Source organism: Aspergillus vadensis (genome assembly GCF_003184925.1).
Source record: "Aspergillus vadensis CBS 113365 unplaced genomic scaffold BO88scaffold_21, whole genome shotgun sequence".
Lineage (NCBI taxonomy): Eukaryota > Fungi > Ascomycota > Eurotiomycetes > Eurotiales > Aspergillaceae > Aspergillus > Aspergillus vadensis.
In genome coordinates, this window is record NW_020292059.1 from 512,778 (window position 1) to 528,356 (window position 15,579).

At 48.1% G+C, this 15,579-nt stretch overlaps 7 protein-coding genes across 7 annotated transcripts; 2 read left to right on the top strand and 5 right to left on the bottom strand.

Moving 5' to 3' along the window:
* Positions 1 to 665: 665 nt before the first annotated feature.
* On the bottom strand, positions 666 to 1,727 carry BO88DRAFT_469435 (uncharacterized protein; the record flags this gene model as incomplete). The annotated part of the gene is made up of 1 exon (XM_025711621.1): positions 666 to 1,727. One exon carries the CDS (start codon positions 1,725 to 1,727, stop codon positions 666 to 668), a length of 1,062 nt encoding a protein of 353 aa, XP_025560221.1.
* A 597-nt stretch (positions 1,728 to 2,324) lies between these two features.
* BO88DRAFT_346393 (MCT family MFS transporter) lies at positions 2,325 to 3,630 on the bottom strand (the record flags this gene model as incomplete). Its single annotated transcript, XM_025703335.1, has 2 exons — positions 2,325 to 2,490; positions 2,549 to 3,630. 2 exons carry the CDS (start codon positions 3,628 to 3,630, stop codon positions 2,325 to 2,327), a joined length of 1,248 nt encoding a protein of 415 aa, XP_025560222.1.
* Positions 3,631 to 5,027: 1,397 nt separating this feature from the next.
* BO88DRAFT_445638 (uncharacterized protein) lies at positions 5,028 to 6,446 on the bottom strand. Its single transcript, XM_025710228.1, has 3 exons — positions 6,185 to 6,446; positions 6,043 to 6,135; positions 5,028 to 5,986 (listed from the first exon to the last, which is right to left on the bottom strand). Exons 1-3 carry the CDS (start codon positions 6,224 to 6,226, stop codon positions 5,225 to 5,227), a joined length of 897 nt encoding a protein of 298 aa, XP_025560223.1. The 5' UTR covers positions 6,227 to 6,446; the 3' UTR covers positions 5,028 to 5,224.
* Positions 6,447 to 8,759: 2,313 nt separating this feature from the next.
* BO88DRAFT_469436 (uncharacterized protein) lies at positions 8,760 to 9,469 on the top strand (the record flags this gene model as incomplete). Its single annotated transcript, XM_025711622.1, has 1 exon — positions 8,760 to 9,469. Exon 1 carries the CDS (start codon positions 8,852 to 8,854, stop codon positions 9,467 to 9,469), a length of 618 nt encoding a protein of 205 aa, XP_025560224.1. The 5' UTR covers positions 8,760 to 8,851.
* A 19-nt stretch (positions 9,470 to 9,488) lies between these two features.
* On the bottom strand, positions 9,489 to 10,859 carry BO88DRAFT_445639 (uncharacterized protein; the record flags this gene model as incomplete). The annotated part of the gene is made up of 6 exons (XM_025710229.1): positions 9,489 to 9,508; positions 9,585 to 9,794; positions 9,859 to 10,021; positions 10,078 to 10,359; positions 10,451 to 10,751; positions 10,807 to 10,859. 6 exons carry the CDS (start codon positions 10,857 to 10,859, stop codon positions 9,489 to 9,491), a joined length of 1,029 nt encoding a protein of 342 aa, XP_025560225.1.
* A 475-nt stretch (positions 10,860 to 11,334) lies between these two features.
* On the top strand, positions 11,335 to 11,853 carry BO88DRAFT_406903 (uncharacterized protein). The gene is made up of 2 exons (XM_025707276.1): positions 11,335 to 11,735; positions 11,797 to 11,853. The coding sequence occupies exon 1, from the start codon at positions 11,459 to 11,461 to the stop codon at positions 11,711 to 11,713; it is 255 nt and encodes an 84-aa protein (XP_025560226.1). The 5' UTR covers positions 11,335 to 11,458; the 3' UTR covers positions 11,714 to 11,735; positions 11,797 to 11,853.
* Positions 11,854 to 13,423: 1,570 nt separating this feature from the next.
* On the bottom strand, positions 13,424 to 15,485 carry BO88DRAFT_456285 (uncharacterized protein; the record flags this gene model as incomplete). The annotated part of the gene is made up of 4 exons (XM_025710916.1): positions 13,424 to 14,740; positions 14,798 to 15,146; positions 15,194 to 15,319; positions 15,391 to 15,485. The coding sequence occupies 4 exons, from the start codon at positions 15,483 to 15,485 to the stop codon at positions 13,424 to 13,426; spliced, it is 1,887 nt and encodes a 628-aa protein (XP_025560227.1).
* Between the last annotated feature and the right edge of the window lie 94 nt (positions 15,486 to 15,579).

A 15,579-nucleotide genomic window follows, 5' to 3' on the forward strand; every position in this document is an offset into this window, starting at 1 on the left:
TTCTTCCCTACTATTTTTCATTTTCATACTGTCGGCGTATGCCGACACTCTTCCCTTGTAGTAGGGACGTTGGTTCAAGGAAGGTATCTTTTCTTGTGGTATCCATTAGAGCAAAAGCAATCAGGTGGCTAGGTAGCTAAGTAGGTAGAATCAGGCGCAATTTGAATCATTTCATCTGAAGTAAAACGCAGCACACATTTATTTTACTCTCTTCACGACCAACCAAAGCACACAGGCAGACAGACAGAGAGAGAGAGAGAGAGAGAGAGAGAGAGAGAGAGAGAGAGAGAGACTCTTATCAACCAAGCACATAATAAATCAAGAACCACTGTCTACGTACCTACCTTTTATACCCACCATGCCTCCCCCAAAAGACCGAAAGAATGAATGAAGTCGAACCAAAAAAAGACTAAGACTATTTGAATCTAGCTAGCAAGCTAGACTTAAGAAAAGCATGAGGAATATGATATACCAAGCAACCAACAAACAAGTTTTGATTTTATCCTAATCTCCAAGCTTTCAAAAATGATGTTACCTAACTAACTACCAACTTAGCAAATACTTCTTCAATCCTTCCCCTCCTATGCCATCATCCCCTCTACGTTTACCCCTAAAAAAAACATGAAACCTAACAACTAATTTTTATACCCATTTTCGTCCTCCGCTCACCGACCACCAGTAGGCTTCGGCTTCAACGGCGGAACCTCAATGATCCCGGTAGCATTTGCTGCGAATCCGCGCCTGATCTTGGATTTCTTGGTTGTGGTGGTTGTGGGGGTAGTCTTGGATTCGGTTGTGGAGGTGGATGTGGATGTAGAAGTGATGCTTGGGTCCTGAGAAGACTTTGTGGTGGCTTGTTTGGTTTTGGTTTCGGAGGCTGATGTGGAGTCACTAGCTGTAGCAGTAGCTGATGGGTCCTGGGATTGTTTCTCTGTCGTGGTGGTGCTGCTGCTGGATTTGTCTGCTGCTGAAGACGAAGATGAAGGGGAAGGCAGAGTGAGGAATGTAGATGAGGGACCAGTGTCGGTCTTTGTCTTGGATGTGGCATCTGTGGTGGTGCTGGTGGTAGTGCTATCGCCTCCCTTTGAGGAGCTCTCAGTTGGAGAGGGGAGTAGAATGGCAGGGGTAGTTGCTGATGTAGATGGGTCCGCGGAGTCAGTGGTCTTCTGTGAGGTTGTCGAAGTAGCAGTAGGGACTGAAGTCACGGATGTCTTAGTGGAAGTAGTGGTTTGAATGGGCTTTCGAATGAACGAGGGGCCGTTTCCATTCCCATTCCCATTGTCAGTGTCATCATCGTCGTCGTCGTCTTCATCGTCATCGTCATCGTCGTCATCGTCGTCAGCACAGCCAGACACTACGGCGCCAGTGGAAGACGGAGAGGCCACGCAGGTAGACAGGGCTCTGATGCTGCTGCTGGTAGGCTTGATCACAGAGGCAGAGGCACTAGAACTAGGAATTGCGTCTGTGGCACGAGCCTCGAGGCCCTTGTCGGCGGGGCCGATGGTCGCGGTGACACCGGCGCAGGGCAGCGAGATGGTGATGGTCACGGTGGCTGTGATGCCTGGGAGGCCGGGGATGCTGGCGGCGCTGACATCCCCGGGTTGGCCAGGGGCTGCGGTGGGAGCGGGCACGCTGGCTGCGGCGTTGCCATTGTCGACGGTGTCGACGGGGGCGGAGAGGGCGGCAGACGCGAGGGCCAGGGCTAGGATGGAGGTGCGGAGGTACATGGTGGATTGCTTTCTTTGATGTATGGGTTTAGTATAGAAGAAAGAAACGAGAGAAGGAGAGGGGTCTGCCTGTGAAGGAAGAGAAGAGAATGCAATTGACCTGGCTTGAAGCGTCGCAGATGAAGAGGAGATTGAAGAGGGTTTATATAGTCATGTGAAATTTAACGGCATGATGCTTGATAGATGTCATGGGGGTTCTAGACGATAATGGCGCTATCATGGTGACGCCGCACACCAGAGATTTAGGGTCTATGGTCACCTCACGATTGGTTTTGGTGGTTGTTCTAGTCGGTTTATTTTCTGGGCTAGATGGCAATACGCTATTCAATTTAATGGGTCCATTGAGTGATTTTGTAAGGATTAGACATTGATGTGCGGCAGATAGCCACAGGCCAGGCTTAAGCTAAGAGTTTTGACGGTACCATGTTTGGACCGCTCTAGATTCCATGTCTTGACATGTCATGGGGATCGTTAGGTTCGTGAGTCTATTAGACAATAGTGGGTAAGGTTTTGTTGTTTCTTCTGTCAGTAGCGGCAGGTAAATTGCTCATTTTGTCGCATAGATAGCCATGGATGCCCGATTCGGATGTTATTCCCTCAGTATATCGCTAGTGGGTGACGCCAGCCAACGTGAATTACCTTGACCAACGTGACGCAGACGAGGCCAAGAGCGTAGCAGCAAGTCGTGAAGGTAATCAAGCCCCAGTACTCGCCATTGCATCGCGACAGGATCTCTCCGGCGATTGGAATGCCCGTAAGCGTGCTGTAGAAGGTTATTAGCTCATACTTGTGGAAACCCTGACAGGTACATGGCAACCTACCCGAAACTCACAATCGTGTACGCGGTAGCATAGTACCTGCCGTAATTCTCGATCTTACACAGCTGAGAAATGCAAACAGGGGTCAGACTGATGTTGCTGCCGCTTGCAAAACCAAAAATAACGCAGTACACAACCATGACAGGTACACTATTGCCGGCCGGAAGCCAGAGACACGCGTTGCAGACGAGGCATAACGCAACTGTGGCGATGAGCGTATTGAACCGTCCCAGATAGTCGGCCACAAACCCAGGGATCCCTCTACCGAAGAATGAACCCGCATTGAGGATCGCCAGGATCTGGTACGAGAATTGGGAGGAAACGCCATGAGCCAAGGCATAGGACGAGATGTAACTGATCGGAATGAAGAGGCCCCATTCGATAAAAAAGACGCCAGCTGTGGTAAGAGCGAATTTTGGTTCCCGGAAAATACGAAAGTCGGGCAGCATGTTCTCCTTTACAGCGGGCTTTTTGGGCAACCGGGACTTGATCAGCAGACACGCAATGGCCACTGAGATAAGGCAAAGAAGCGCAACTACCCGGGTTGCCCATGCGAAACCTATCTTGGGGAACAAGGCCTCCAAGGTAAGAGGGAAGACAACTCCTCCTACGGAGCCACCTGTGGCAGCAATGCCAGTTGCAACGCCACGTTTCTCGTTGAAGAAATGGCCGATCGCGGCTATTGCAGGGGTGAAGATGAGCGAGGCTCCAATTCCTCCAGCGACACCGATGACCAGCATGAAATGCCAATATTGGGTGCAGAAACCCAAAGCTACCATCATGACGACGACCAGTACGGCGCCCGAAAAGACCAAAAATCGAGGACCTTTGGCGTCGAAAACTGGCCCTATCTGTACACCGCAGAAAAAGGTCAAGAAGGCGTACATGCCAAAAATCCAGCCCGTGGTTCCAGAGCTGTATTCTTTCAGCTGATGATCCTCGATGTAGGCCTGGAAAGTTCCAATGGTGTTCACTAAGCCAAGGGAGCCAAAGAGGCCCATGAAACTACCAAAGACTACCAACCAGGCCTCCAATCCGCCTTCAGGATAAGTGTTTCCATCTGCATCCGTTGTGACTCGAGTCATCGGGGCGCTGTGTGCGGAGCTGTCTGAGCCAGACGCTCCAGACGAGGGTCTCTGGAGGCCATCTTCAAGCGTAGCCTCTGTCTGCGGTAGGGTGCAATCGGTTTGGTCCCGTATATGAGACTGTTCCTCCGTCACGTTGATGGCTGGACTTCCATCATAAGAATCACGATACTCACGAGTGTCGGTTGTACCATCCAGGACCTTTTCTCCAAACTGGGGAGAATATGTACCATGAGAACCAGGCAAGGTTGGAATGTTGTTGCTTTCACGGGTTCCGTCCGTCTTCTCTATGTCTAAATCGGCGGAAGACCTCATTTTATCGCCCTCCCGACGATAGAAAAGGTATCGAGCTACCGCAGACCGTTCGGCTATAAGGGGCCTAATCGTATGTGCGTGATCTCACCCCTCTATTTGCAATGCAGGATGAGCGGGGGGTTGCCGGCTAATGAGAAACACACAGAAAGAATTTTAAGCCCAAGGTGCCCAACTAGGATATAATGTAGAGGTCAGACGAGGAATGAGGAACTAATTTGAGCATACGGCTACCCCCATGAGCCCAAGTCTGACTGGATGCCAATGTGGCGATGAGAAAGTGCTCTGATATGGGCAAAGAAAAGGGTTGAAAAGGCACAATTGGAACCACAGGGTCTTTAGCAGCCCTGTTAGCTCCGCAGTGGAGGCTTTTCCCTTCCGGTGTGTTTCCCTCGGCTGCTCCCAGTAGCGGGAATCTTTCCCATTGGCGAACCGTCGGCCGGCTAGTGGACACTCTTAAAAGATTGTATCTAGGGCTGGTGTTTGTTCGTGTATACTTTGATGAATGTGAGATGTTGCGAAGTCACCGAATACTTGGAAAGCAATTTCATAAATAAGAACACTCTCATAGACATTATCGCGGCGTCGGCCTGTCAGTGTTCGGATGTAAAGGGGAAGCTGCTCTGTGAACCATTTATTTTCTTGCTCACAGCCATTTTGCAAACACGTATAGGTATGTACCCTTTATGATAAAAACATGTTGGGAGTCAATGCTAGTCAACCAGAGAATGTCTGTAGGCATTATTCGGTTGAGGGAAATGGAACCCGACAGCACAATTTGAGGTCGTTTCTTTCAATCTCCACTTTTGGAACCCTAACAAGCCGCTGCCGTCGGAGAAGACCTAACATATTCAGTTACCGGAGGGCACAGGACATCAAGAGCTTCTAGCAAGCGTCAGTTCCTTGTCTGAATGAATGGCCGGTACTATGTGAATAGACTTTTGTTCCTCTTAATACACTCCATGGCTACAGACAGACTTCTATGGCATGATTTATCCAATTCGAAATACCATCATTGTTCACTCCTATCTATTACTTGAAGCCCTGCATTGTCACTCTATAAACAGAGTAAAGTAGGATATCCTATCAGTAATTATGTTGCTGTAGACTTCACGTACCCGGCTCGGTAGCTCACGAGAATCAGTTAAGCATCAACAACGTGATAAAATTCTTAGTTTTTTTCTTTTCTTTCACACATGAGGTTATAAATGGGCGGCTGATGTCCAGCTTCAGAGGGTATGTATTTGTTGTGCAAATTGAAGCTTAAATAGTCGGCTGTATTTCAGGTGAGCCCATGGAGATGAAATCTCCTTCTCAGAGGTTTCTCCGCGATTTTGGTCAAGCTATAAGGAGGTCCTAAGGGTGCACCCCACTTATAGGATTCGCCAGTCTCGGCATTATTCCAGCACGCACGTTCCTTGAGATAACAAGGGTCGAGATTCGCAATTTCGGCTGCGTGCATCGCTTTCTCGCGATAGTAACGGATTGCTCGTCCACACTCGTCGTACCAGATGATGAGGACAGTCCCTGCGTCAGGGCCTTCGGAGGCCAACGTCCTTTCATCGACGATGTAGATGTGTCCCGCCGCTAAGCGAAAGAGGTATTCCGAATAAAAGCAAATCCAAGGGTTGCCATCCTCTTCTGGGTCATAGCCACTTTCCTCGGCACGCTGGGGATCCGTCTCGTCGGATTCAACTCCCTCTTCTAGGACCTCCTGGACATTCTCTTCGTATTCTTCGAACAAACAAGTATTATCCAGTAGCTGTGGGACACGAAGAAAAATCTTCTCCCAGTTCGAACCAAAGTTATACAAAGATGAGTCGTTGAAAACTGTAACTGAGCCGCCGACCTTGGTATCGATGTACTCTTGAATCCGGGCCCACGAGCCTTCTGTAGAAGGGCCGTAGCAGGTGCGGAGCCAACATGGGTCATCGTTCAAGTCACGCTCAGCAGGTAGACGGATACGATCCAATAGCTCTTGACTAGGTGCTGGAAGGCCTCGAACAGACCTCTTCTCTAGTCTTCGCTGCTGGTTTCGATACGGCTAATCCGATAGGTTAGTTTCCTGGTCGGAGGAATGAAGGGCCAAAATTAAATAACCTCGCGACCGTAGACTCCGAGTGCCACATATTTAGCGAAAATTTCCTCGCGTTGGTCATCAACGGATAGCGGCGAGTCTTCTTGCCATTGCTCCTGGAATATCGTCAAAACATACATCTAATCGCTGAGCAATAAGTCTAACCAGAAGGAACAGATCAGCCTGCCAGGCGGTAAAGGTTGACATTTTACCAAGGATCCTGAAGGATGCTGGTGGGACAGAGTGAGAGATTATTCAAAATCATCTCGGTACTTAAGCCCTGGAGATGAGATGGCTTTCTTGGCAAGAGCTTAGCCAAGGTGAAGTGGGGAATAAGTTAGAATTGATAAAAGGAATCATGCAAGCAAAGCGGACTTTAAAAATATTAAGATTGGGAGATCGGCCATGAGTGGAAATGAGAGAAAACAGTGAGGGAAAAATAGGATTTGAAGATGGGATAAGCTTAACCCATAAAAAAGGGTCCGCCCCATTATAATAATGCGGTCCGCTAACATGAGCTTAGTAAACTACTCCAAGCTTGGTTATATAGTTAGTATCTAAACTGCCATTACAAGTACTCATATTGGTTTGTTTATTTGACTGTATACTCTAGATAGTCAAAACAACAAACCTTTGCTGTATTCTTTAGTTTCTTTGCTGTTTTGCTTGCTTTCACTACAGGGCGCGCCTCAACATAATACATTGTTCTCTGTGAATAGTTATCGAGAGCTAAATTGATCTTCATTGGCTTAAGGATGTGGTTTCCATGCAGCGGTTTGAAGACTATTAGCCTTTCCCTAGAGTTAGATGAAAACCATCATGGCCGTATATCAAATACAGTTTGATCTACCTGGTGGATCGTGTTTCCTCTATATCACTAGCAAATAAGAAGAGTATATTAAACGAACTCCTTTGCATTAACACACAAAGTATTACTCTATGTGTGCAGTCCTTTCTATGCTCTCTATACATCGGGACCTGCAGTCCGAACCACCCAAGACCTGCCATTAGCAAAACTGCATGGCGGGAATGCGGTGTGACACGGACACATGCAAAGGATGGCACAGGGTATATAAAGCGGCGTTTCCCTGCCGGCTTGATCCTCTAGAACATTTGTTCTACACCTATATATTTCTCGCTGACCTGCTTGTTCGCCTACTCATTTTAAAACTTAGATTGAATTTGTCTTTCTCACAACATGTCGAACCCGTATTATACTTCGAGCTCTACGAGAAACAATTCAGGCAACACAAATCCATGGGCTTGGACCAACGCGCCTTGGGCCCCGAGCAGTAACGGGAACAGCTTCTCTTGGAACAATAACTGTGGCAACACGACGTCAAGCAATTGTGGAAACACCACCAACACAAACTGCGGAAACACAGTGACCTACCATAATAACGGCACCAAGAGCTTCCACACCGGAGACATCACAAGCAACGGCAGTGGTGGAAGCGCTACCTCAACAACCACAACTACGGCGGGTCGGAATGATTCATCGACTGTATCGGGGGGAAATGGTTCGGGAGGATCCATATCTTTGAGCTGATTGTTGAGGAGGGAACCAATCGACTGATCGGCCTCTCTGCTGAGGGGATGGGGCGGGAATACGACAGCAGCACTTGTGCTTAGGGTGGGGTGTAATTCATGTTGTTCACCGCAGTGAGACTGGTCCGAAAGTTGTGATTCTGTAGCTAGATTTGAATATAAGATTCCTATGCTCAGGCTTCGGATATTGCCTGTTGTTCATTGCCTGATTGACAGGTCGGCATGTGAGGTAGTGCCTACATATGTGTCTTATCAGCCAGCTCTGTAAACCATTACCTGATCACATACGCAGTATACACAAGAATAGGCTACGGCGGGGTTGGATGTGAGAAGGGGGACTCCGCCTTGCATAGATATGAGACTATAGATCGCATAGTAAATTATACTCTCTTTCATAACGGAATTTCTATTTCTCTATTGAGTTACCCGGAAAAAGAAATCACGGTTTAGGATTGCCTGGCAACCCACCAACAGGTCAGCCTGCGAGACGGTGCCTAGTATATACATTATCCGCCAGCTCAGCAAATCATTACTGATCACATATACTACACACGAGTCGGGTACTACTGCGGGGTCGATCTTGACCTGTGTGACATGTTAGAGTGCTGATGCCTAAGAAGGACTTCGAATTGCATAGACATGGTACATGTCTGTAAATTACATCGTGATACTGTTATTACTGACTCTATCTACATCATGCATACAAAAGCTCTCTTGCATTGAATGTCTATTTCTTCTTTGGGTAATCCCGAAAAAGAATGAAATTAGGGTCTAAATTTAACCCTACTGTAGGTGATGTGTCGCCTGGCAACCCGCCATCACCATATCTCAGGCTAGAATGATCAACTGCAAAGTACAATTCAATTGACCGGTGAAATCCCGACGTCTTGCCGTCCATTTCTTTGGTCCAAGTGGAGGACTGTTATTGGTTTTTACACTAGTATCGAACTGCACGTCAGAGCCTACTAGAAAGGCATTTCAGGCCGAGATCGAGCCTTAGATGGGGCGCAGATTGCAGATACCGACCCGGTGGCTATGAAAAGACTAGAGTATGTACCTTCCTCAAGTGTATGTTGAGCTCTGATAGTAGTTTAGGAAAGGGTAGGTAAGGCAATGGACCCCAATCTTGGCTATAAAAGCTTACTCTCTCCCCACCCATGTCCCTGGAATAAGAAGCAACTCTGCCTCAAAAGAAAGCAATCGCAACACGACACATCAAACCTTTTCTCCGGGTCTAAACCAAGGCCCACTACACAAACCCCAATTCACGCTCTTTCAGCCAAAATGGGGAAGTACGACGAAGCCAATGAGATCGAATTCACCTGCGTTATCAAAGGCGGCAAGTGCAAATTCCCTATCTGGTCATTCAAGTTCCATGATAATAACAATAAGGACCCAACAGCCGATTCCAGCGACAGAGACGTTAAGGTGAAGCAAGAGGATGACATGACACTCCGACAGTTGCAGGCCTATATACAGACCACTCAAAGCCTCAAGGGAGAACTGACTCTTTACCACAACCACAAAAAGCTCACCAACCTGTACGCTCCGATTGGAGAGGTTCTAAAACCCGGAGACACTCTGGTCATTCTTAACAACACCAAGGCAATCGTCGCCACTGGCGGCTTTGGTATGGGAGGCGAGGCGGAATCCAACAGCAGCAAGCAGGCCGTCGCCCATGGAGGCCACGCCACCGGCGGCATGTTCTACCCGTCGGGGAGATCCAAGGGAGGCAGTGGAACTGGAGGAGATGCCTGGGGGGACTATGGGGCGGGCGGGGATGGCTTTGGGGGAGGTGCGAACAACGTGCATGGAAAAGCGACGGCGGGTCTAGCGGTATCGGGGAATTTTCATAAACAGGAGGAGAGCCGATCGATGAAGGAGAGGCTCTTTAGGCGTTAGATAGGGCAAGATCTAAGATTTAGTCAAAATCAATTGTGGCTTGGCTTCTGTTTAGCCAGTGTAGCCTTTCCTCCCCTTGCATTTCCTCCCCGAGCATTCTTTCCACATGCCGAACCTCCCTCAGCGCCCCCTGCAATAGCGTGGTGGTATCCATTGGCACTTCCACCAGATCCGTGGCCCCCGAGAGACTCTTCCGGGCTGACCGAAGCCTCCGTAATCCTGCCTCCCGTGCTATCCCCGTAGTCTGCGTAGCCTCCATCCCCAGATCCCGCATTGGCCTCGTAGGTCGAGGGGTCTGGGCCTGGCAAATCACCAGGAACTATATCTATGGAACAGGTTAGTACCATATCAGCGTCCATTGCACGGGGATCTCTGGAGGTAAAACATACTCGGTTTTTCGAATGAGACGATTTCAACCAACGCTGCCCATACCTCTCCGTACCGTACATCGTCGTCTCCGCGGAATTTGCAAATCGTACGGTGGTCAGATCCTTGTAGCATCGTCGCAACCTCGCTTAGCTGATTCATTTGCGCAGAATATGGTTGAACCACCTGAATCCGCGAGTCAGCTACCAGTGCTCTCATCTGACCGGGGAAGGGCGTCACACAAGTAAACCGTTCAGCCGCCGGTCTTCGTAAAATGTCCTAATCTTCAAGTCTTTGGCGGTTTGAACAAAGTCCTCGCTGATCTCCTGACAAGCCGGGGAGTCTTTACGAAGGTCCTCTACGTAACTGGACCTCTTGAAGGGGCCCAAAAGCCAGGACCCCCAGCCTGCCACGGATGCTAGACCCGCGCCATGGTGCGGTACGCCGAGGAAGAGACAACCTCGTACGCTGCTGGAAAGATGCTCATATCGCTTATTGTGAATGGAAGAGGCAATGTTCAATGCCTATATAGAAGCGGGTATTCAGTTCAGAATACCCATATAGGCCTTTCGTGATAGATGGGACTTTCGGGGGAATCAAATAAGGAGAAAATACCTTCTTCACAACGAGGCCTCCCAAACTATGAGCAATGAAAACTATACCGAGGGTTTTGTGCTTCATTTCGTTCATTTTCACGTACAGTCCTTCCAACAAGACCTTTGCCACTTGTCTGATATTCTCGGTCGACTCGGTGGACATCAATTTCGCGGCATACGAAAATGATAGGACTCGTGATTTGATGCCCTTTTCTTGTTGGAGCCTCGGTTCGATTGATGATCGAATCCAGTTCCACCCGTTGATCTCACACTCCCATGTCTTGAGATAGTCCCCGCCAAGTCCATGCACGGCAACAATGCTTTGACTCCATTAGCCTGCTCGGGATGGAAGTCGAGTGGTTCTCGCAAACCTACACAGTCTCTGCCTCCTTATCTCCACTCATATCATAAAGTCCAGGTGACGACATTTTGCAAATCCCGTAGGGTTTCCGATCAGCTTGTGAAAATGGACTTGATCAAAGACGCGGCTGAGTTTAAGACGAGACATGTTCAAGAGATAAATTATCAACCCCGTGAGGTACTTAACATCGGGCAGCCTTGCGTTGAGGTCGACATCTCCGTCGTTGGAAAAAAAGATACATCCGAGTGGATTCCCCTAGCCAATGATTCTCCGCAGACTCCCTTGTCCAACCGGAATATCGCCATGAACAAGGCGCAATATGACCCCTGCTCCTGAAGCAGATGCTGCGTAAGATTGCGTATGAGAAGCATATTTGCTTATTTCCTTTTTCCTTCCTTTTTCTTCCGTATGGAAATATCTTTTCTCTTCTCTTCTCTTCTTTCTATTTTCGTTCTTTACACCTACGCTAAATACGAGGTGCAGGTCACGTAGAAGTTGATCCAGCGATGTATGTTTCCTCCTACCAAACATGCCTACGATAGCTAGAACCGATAATGGCTTCGAAGCAACATAAATACTCCTTCTTTCCCTGCCGTCACAGAAATTTCCCTAATCAAAGCCAACCATCTACTGCTGTCTACTGCTACGCGAACAATCTTAGCTACCATGACCGCCCCCAACCGCAGACCCGAATACGATACTTCTGGAACCGGTGGTAATGCTGATGCACATTCTGGATGCTGGAGAGGAAGCGGCCAAACTGTCACCGGCGGTAACGGCACCGGTGGTAACATTCAGATGCCGGCGGGCCGTGCGGATGCCAACATCAGGATGACAGGTACGGGAGGCAATGCCAGAGCGAATGCCGGGGGCGCTGCAAAGGGCGGCGATGCAAGGGGTGGCAACCTCACAATCACTTGATTTGATATGACTATGACTGCAAGTGTGTGAGTCCATTGTCTGTTTGTCTGTCCCTTGAAAAGGCCTATATTAATGGCATATAGGGCTACCTCATTCCCATCATTTGAGATGAACCCAGACAACACGGGAGGAGACGAGATATGGGATCGTGGATCTGATTGTATAATCATGTAGGGACAGTGCGTGAGAAACAATTATCATAAAGTTGTGATATTCTCGTTTTGCTATTAGCATGATATAAGGAAACCAAAGCATTACCTTTGACCATTTGAGAATCATGTGGGTTATTTTTGGCTGTTTATAAGAATAGACTTGATTAGAGACGTGCCTAGGCTTAAGATGAGACAGATCCACAGAAGGAAGAACTTCATGCGGGTGTCACTAAACCCCGCTACATTCATAGCAATCTGTCACATCTCATGCGTCGGGCAGCCTTGCGTTCGGGGTCGACATTCCCCCATTGAAAAGAGATACACTCGGGCAGTTTTCCTTAACTGATGATTTCCCATGAATTCCTTGACTCTGTGGTAATATTTCTCCAAGCCCCGAGGTACCCTGCGAGACATTAATTGGGTGTAAAGAGAAAAATAGGGAGGAAGGAAGGAGTTCCCTACCAGAAAGAGTAATCGCGCTCTGAATGATATGCGTCAGATGCAACACGCCGCCGCCAGTGCGAGGCAGCCAGCTAGTGCACGCTAGGTAGCTCCGTCACACGCAGTGCAGTGTACCCCACTTGATACAGTTGAGTTGGCATGACCTTCAGCCTCTGAATTATATCCCTGGAATTGACGGGTGTCCAAATGGGGTATTCCGCGTCGGCCTCATTTAACCGATTGCAATGTAAAAACCCATTATTAGATGCTATTCGCTATCCATGACACCTTGTATGGAGAATACCCACGCTTACTTGCGCCAGTACGTACGGAGTATGCACGAACAACAATTCAATGCCTTGGGCTTGGATGAGACAGGGCAGGTCCACCGAGGAATGCTAGTTCAGCGAATACTGTATCGAAAGAGGACAGCCTCATTATCAACATCTCCGATGAAATCACAGCACCACACTCCTCACTTTTTCAGGAATGTCTGCAATATTGTTTGTCGACTTGGTCGTTGTGCAAAGATCAGACACACAGAAGCAAGCACCTGTGTCTTCATCTGACGGGAGCCAACGGTCTTGGCAGTAAAGAATTGATTTTACGCCCCTCTTTGTCGTCTTATCAAACAAATAATTGTGAAGAAGGTTAGAGACCATCTCAGTCCCAATGGGATTTATCTGCATGGTTGGCTGATCTCCACGATGCTAATTGGTGCTGACTGCTGTCCGTGAACGATAAGATTATTTCCCGTCTAAAGTCTAACCTAAAAGTTCCTGGAAGGAAGTCCGAGTAATATTCCGAGCAGATGAGTAGGGTTAGCATGATGAACACCTACCTTATCTGGCACTTGACCTAGCCTTGAGTGGGCTATACTAGAACCCCGTGGTTCATTGCTTTGCTTTCTCTCTACTGGATAAGTCTACGGAGTGTAGATATCTACTACATCTCCCGCAAATGTGAGTAAGGGTTGACCCACAGGTCTGTGTAATATTGCTCAACCCAAGGAAGCTGCTCTGACTCCATCAACACATTCCACTAGATGCTCCCACAAACCAGATTGTGTCTGATATGTGTGATATGGATACAAAAGAAAGGACCAAATACCCCTGGGCTACATCAAGTGATCTATCTCGAGAGGCTCTGTGTCGTCCTCGCTATTTGTAATATCGGCTTCAATCCAGCCGGCATTAACGGCAACCTGAAGGGCCTCGCAGTATCCATCAGTGGAAAACCATACCTTCATTATGCGCGGCTGAGGGGGTTTGGTCGTTCCTAGAACTTGAATGAAGGACGTCAAACAATCTTGGTACCAACGGGACTGTTCCGGACAATCTAAGATTTGGAGTCCATCAATGCAGCAGGCCAAGATCGGTGGTCCCAAGGGAATTATGTCCTTCAAAAAAGCAATTGCGTCGGGCAGCGAGTTAGGATCCGTAGTAAGGCGACGAATTCGAGCGGGAGAGAAATCCGGCAAATCTTCAGAATCATAGACAGAGGATAGATTATCTTGAATGAAGGCTAACATTTGAGATGTCAACGAGTACACCATCTTCAATAGCTCTTCTGGATTGGAGAATGTGTTGTACTGTCTCGAGTCATATTCACAGAAAAATGAAACGATAGGGACGTGAAGCCTTCGGAATGTTTCGACAATGCGCGCTGTTATCAGTGTGTTTGGGGTCGTGTCAGCCATTATTGCCGGGCCTTCAAGCCATAGTGCCTCGGATGACTTCGATTGAGCCCAGTGCACTAAACGAGAGTATACCTGGGGGTTTGTGGATCCGTAGAGGCTTTCCTCTAGTAGATTTTCCTCCCTTTCGAAACAGACATATTCTTTCATCCATGCTGTGTCTTCCAAAATGGTCTGAGTAGACCAGTAATGGTCATTGTGTTTGTCTTGTATGCCTGGCGCCACGCTTGCTGCTAATTTAGATTCAGGGATATCAGGCAGACCACGAATGACATATGGAGCGGCAGAAGGGCTCTCAGAAACCGCCAAAACTTGACCAGGCGTCCTAAACTGATTACTGGCGTTGGTGGCAGTCGGCCATGACTCACTATACCCGCCAACGATGATTGCCTGAACCAACTGTCCCAAATCATAACACATATTTTCCATCATTATGGAGTTATTCTCTTCACTCAATTGCTTCACATGATAGTCAAGGTCGTTCATCGAGCATTGAAGCTGATTTTGGAAACTGCTCCCGAGACTATTCTTGAAGCGCTTAGCTCGTGAAAGTAACCAGTGGTCGAGTATTGAAACCAAGAGCCCAAATAACGTCTTATAGAACTTCACAATGTGGGTTCTAATGAAATCGTTTTGCTTCGAGTTTCGAATAGCTTTGGACAGCTTGTAAGTCTTATCAGAGAGCTTTTCAAGACAGTCGGAGATTAACTCTGCAATTGCTTCGTGCTCCAGTGTAGCCTTGATTAGGTGTCAGTCTCGCGATGTTCAGGCTTAAGAAGAAGGGTAATTAAAGACCTTAATACAGGCAGTTAAGCCCCCGATCAAGACTGAGGTGTACCTGTCGCCGGAAGGAAGCATATCAAGGAGGTACTTATGGTTGTTGATTCGTCCGGCCACTTTAACGAACCATCCCTTCGCCCTCCCCACTTTTGTATGCGTCTTTGCCTCCAATTCACTTTGCGCTGTGCGCACAACCGCCTCAAGCCTCTCTGGGGTGGGATCGTTGATGAGTTTAGCGAGGTCGTTATTATCATCCCCACGCTTCTCGATAAGATCTTTGATCGCCTTTTTCCACATTTCTTCGAGCTCCTTGGTTATTTCTTTGAGTTCGTCAGATTCATCAAATGCGATGGGCGAGGAGGATCTTGATGAGAGTCAGAAGCCGGCACTAGAAAGTGATTGCTCTCTTACAAATCGTATTTGGGCAGTGACCCATCCCGATATAAGCGAATTGTCTGGTCGGTGGATTCACTGAACAACCTCCTTCCCTCACTCTCCTCCTTAACCTCCCACTTGACATGCTCATCAAGGCTTTTCCTATCGGGCCATCCGTCAGCGTGTCCTCATTCCCAAGATGTAGATTTCTCGATCTTGATTTGGTCACTCACACCCATGGCTCCTCGGGCTGTTCATTCTTGGCTTTGGAGCTGAACTGTCGGACATGTGTTATAGCCTCGCCTGCTCTACGCCTGAAGTGATCCATGGCAACACAGGAAGGTATTGACGTCTAATTCTGATGAATTGATATCAGAAATGTTGAGCTGGATCATGGGCAAGTCAGATGGCAGAATATATGA

Excerpts from the sequence above, each read along its gene's own strand:
- BO88DRAFT_406903 (XM_025707276.1), top strand. The coding sequence starts at position 11,459 with ATGACCGCCCCCAACCGCAGACCCGAATACGATACTTCTGGAACCGGT.
- BO88DRAFT_445638 (XM_025710228.1), bottom strand. The coding sequence starts at position 6,226 with ATGTCAACCTTTACCGCCTGGCAGGCTGATCTGTTCCTTCTG. Across the intron at positions 6,136-6,184 it reads AGGCTGATCTGTTCCTTCTG|GAGCAATGGCAAGAAGACTC; the intron begins GTTAGACTTATT and ends ACGATATTCCAG. Across the intron at positions 5,987-6,042 it reads TCGGAGTCTACGGTCGCGAG|CCGTATCGAAACCAGCAGCG; the intron begins GTTATTTAATTT and ends CTATCGGATTAG.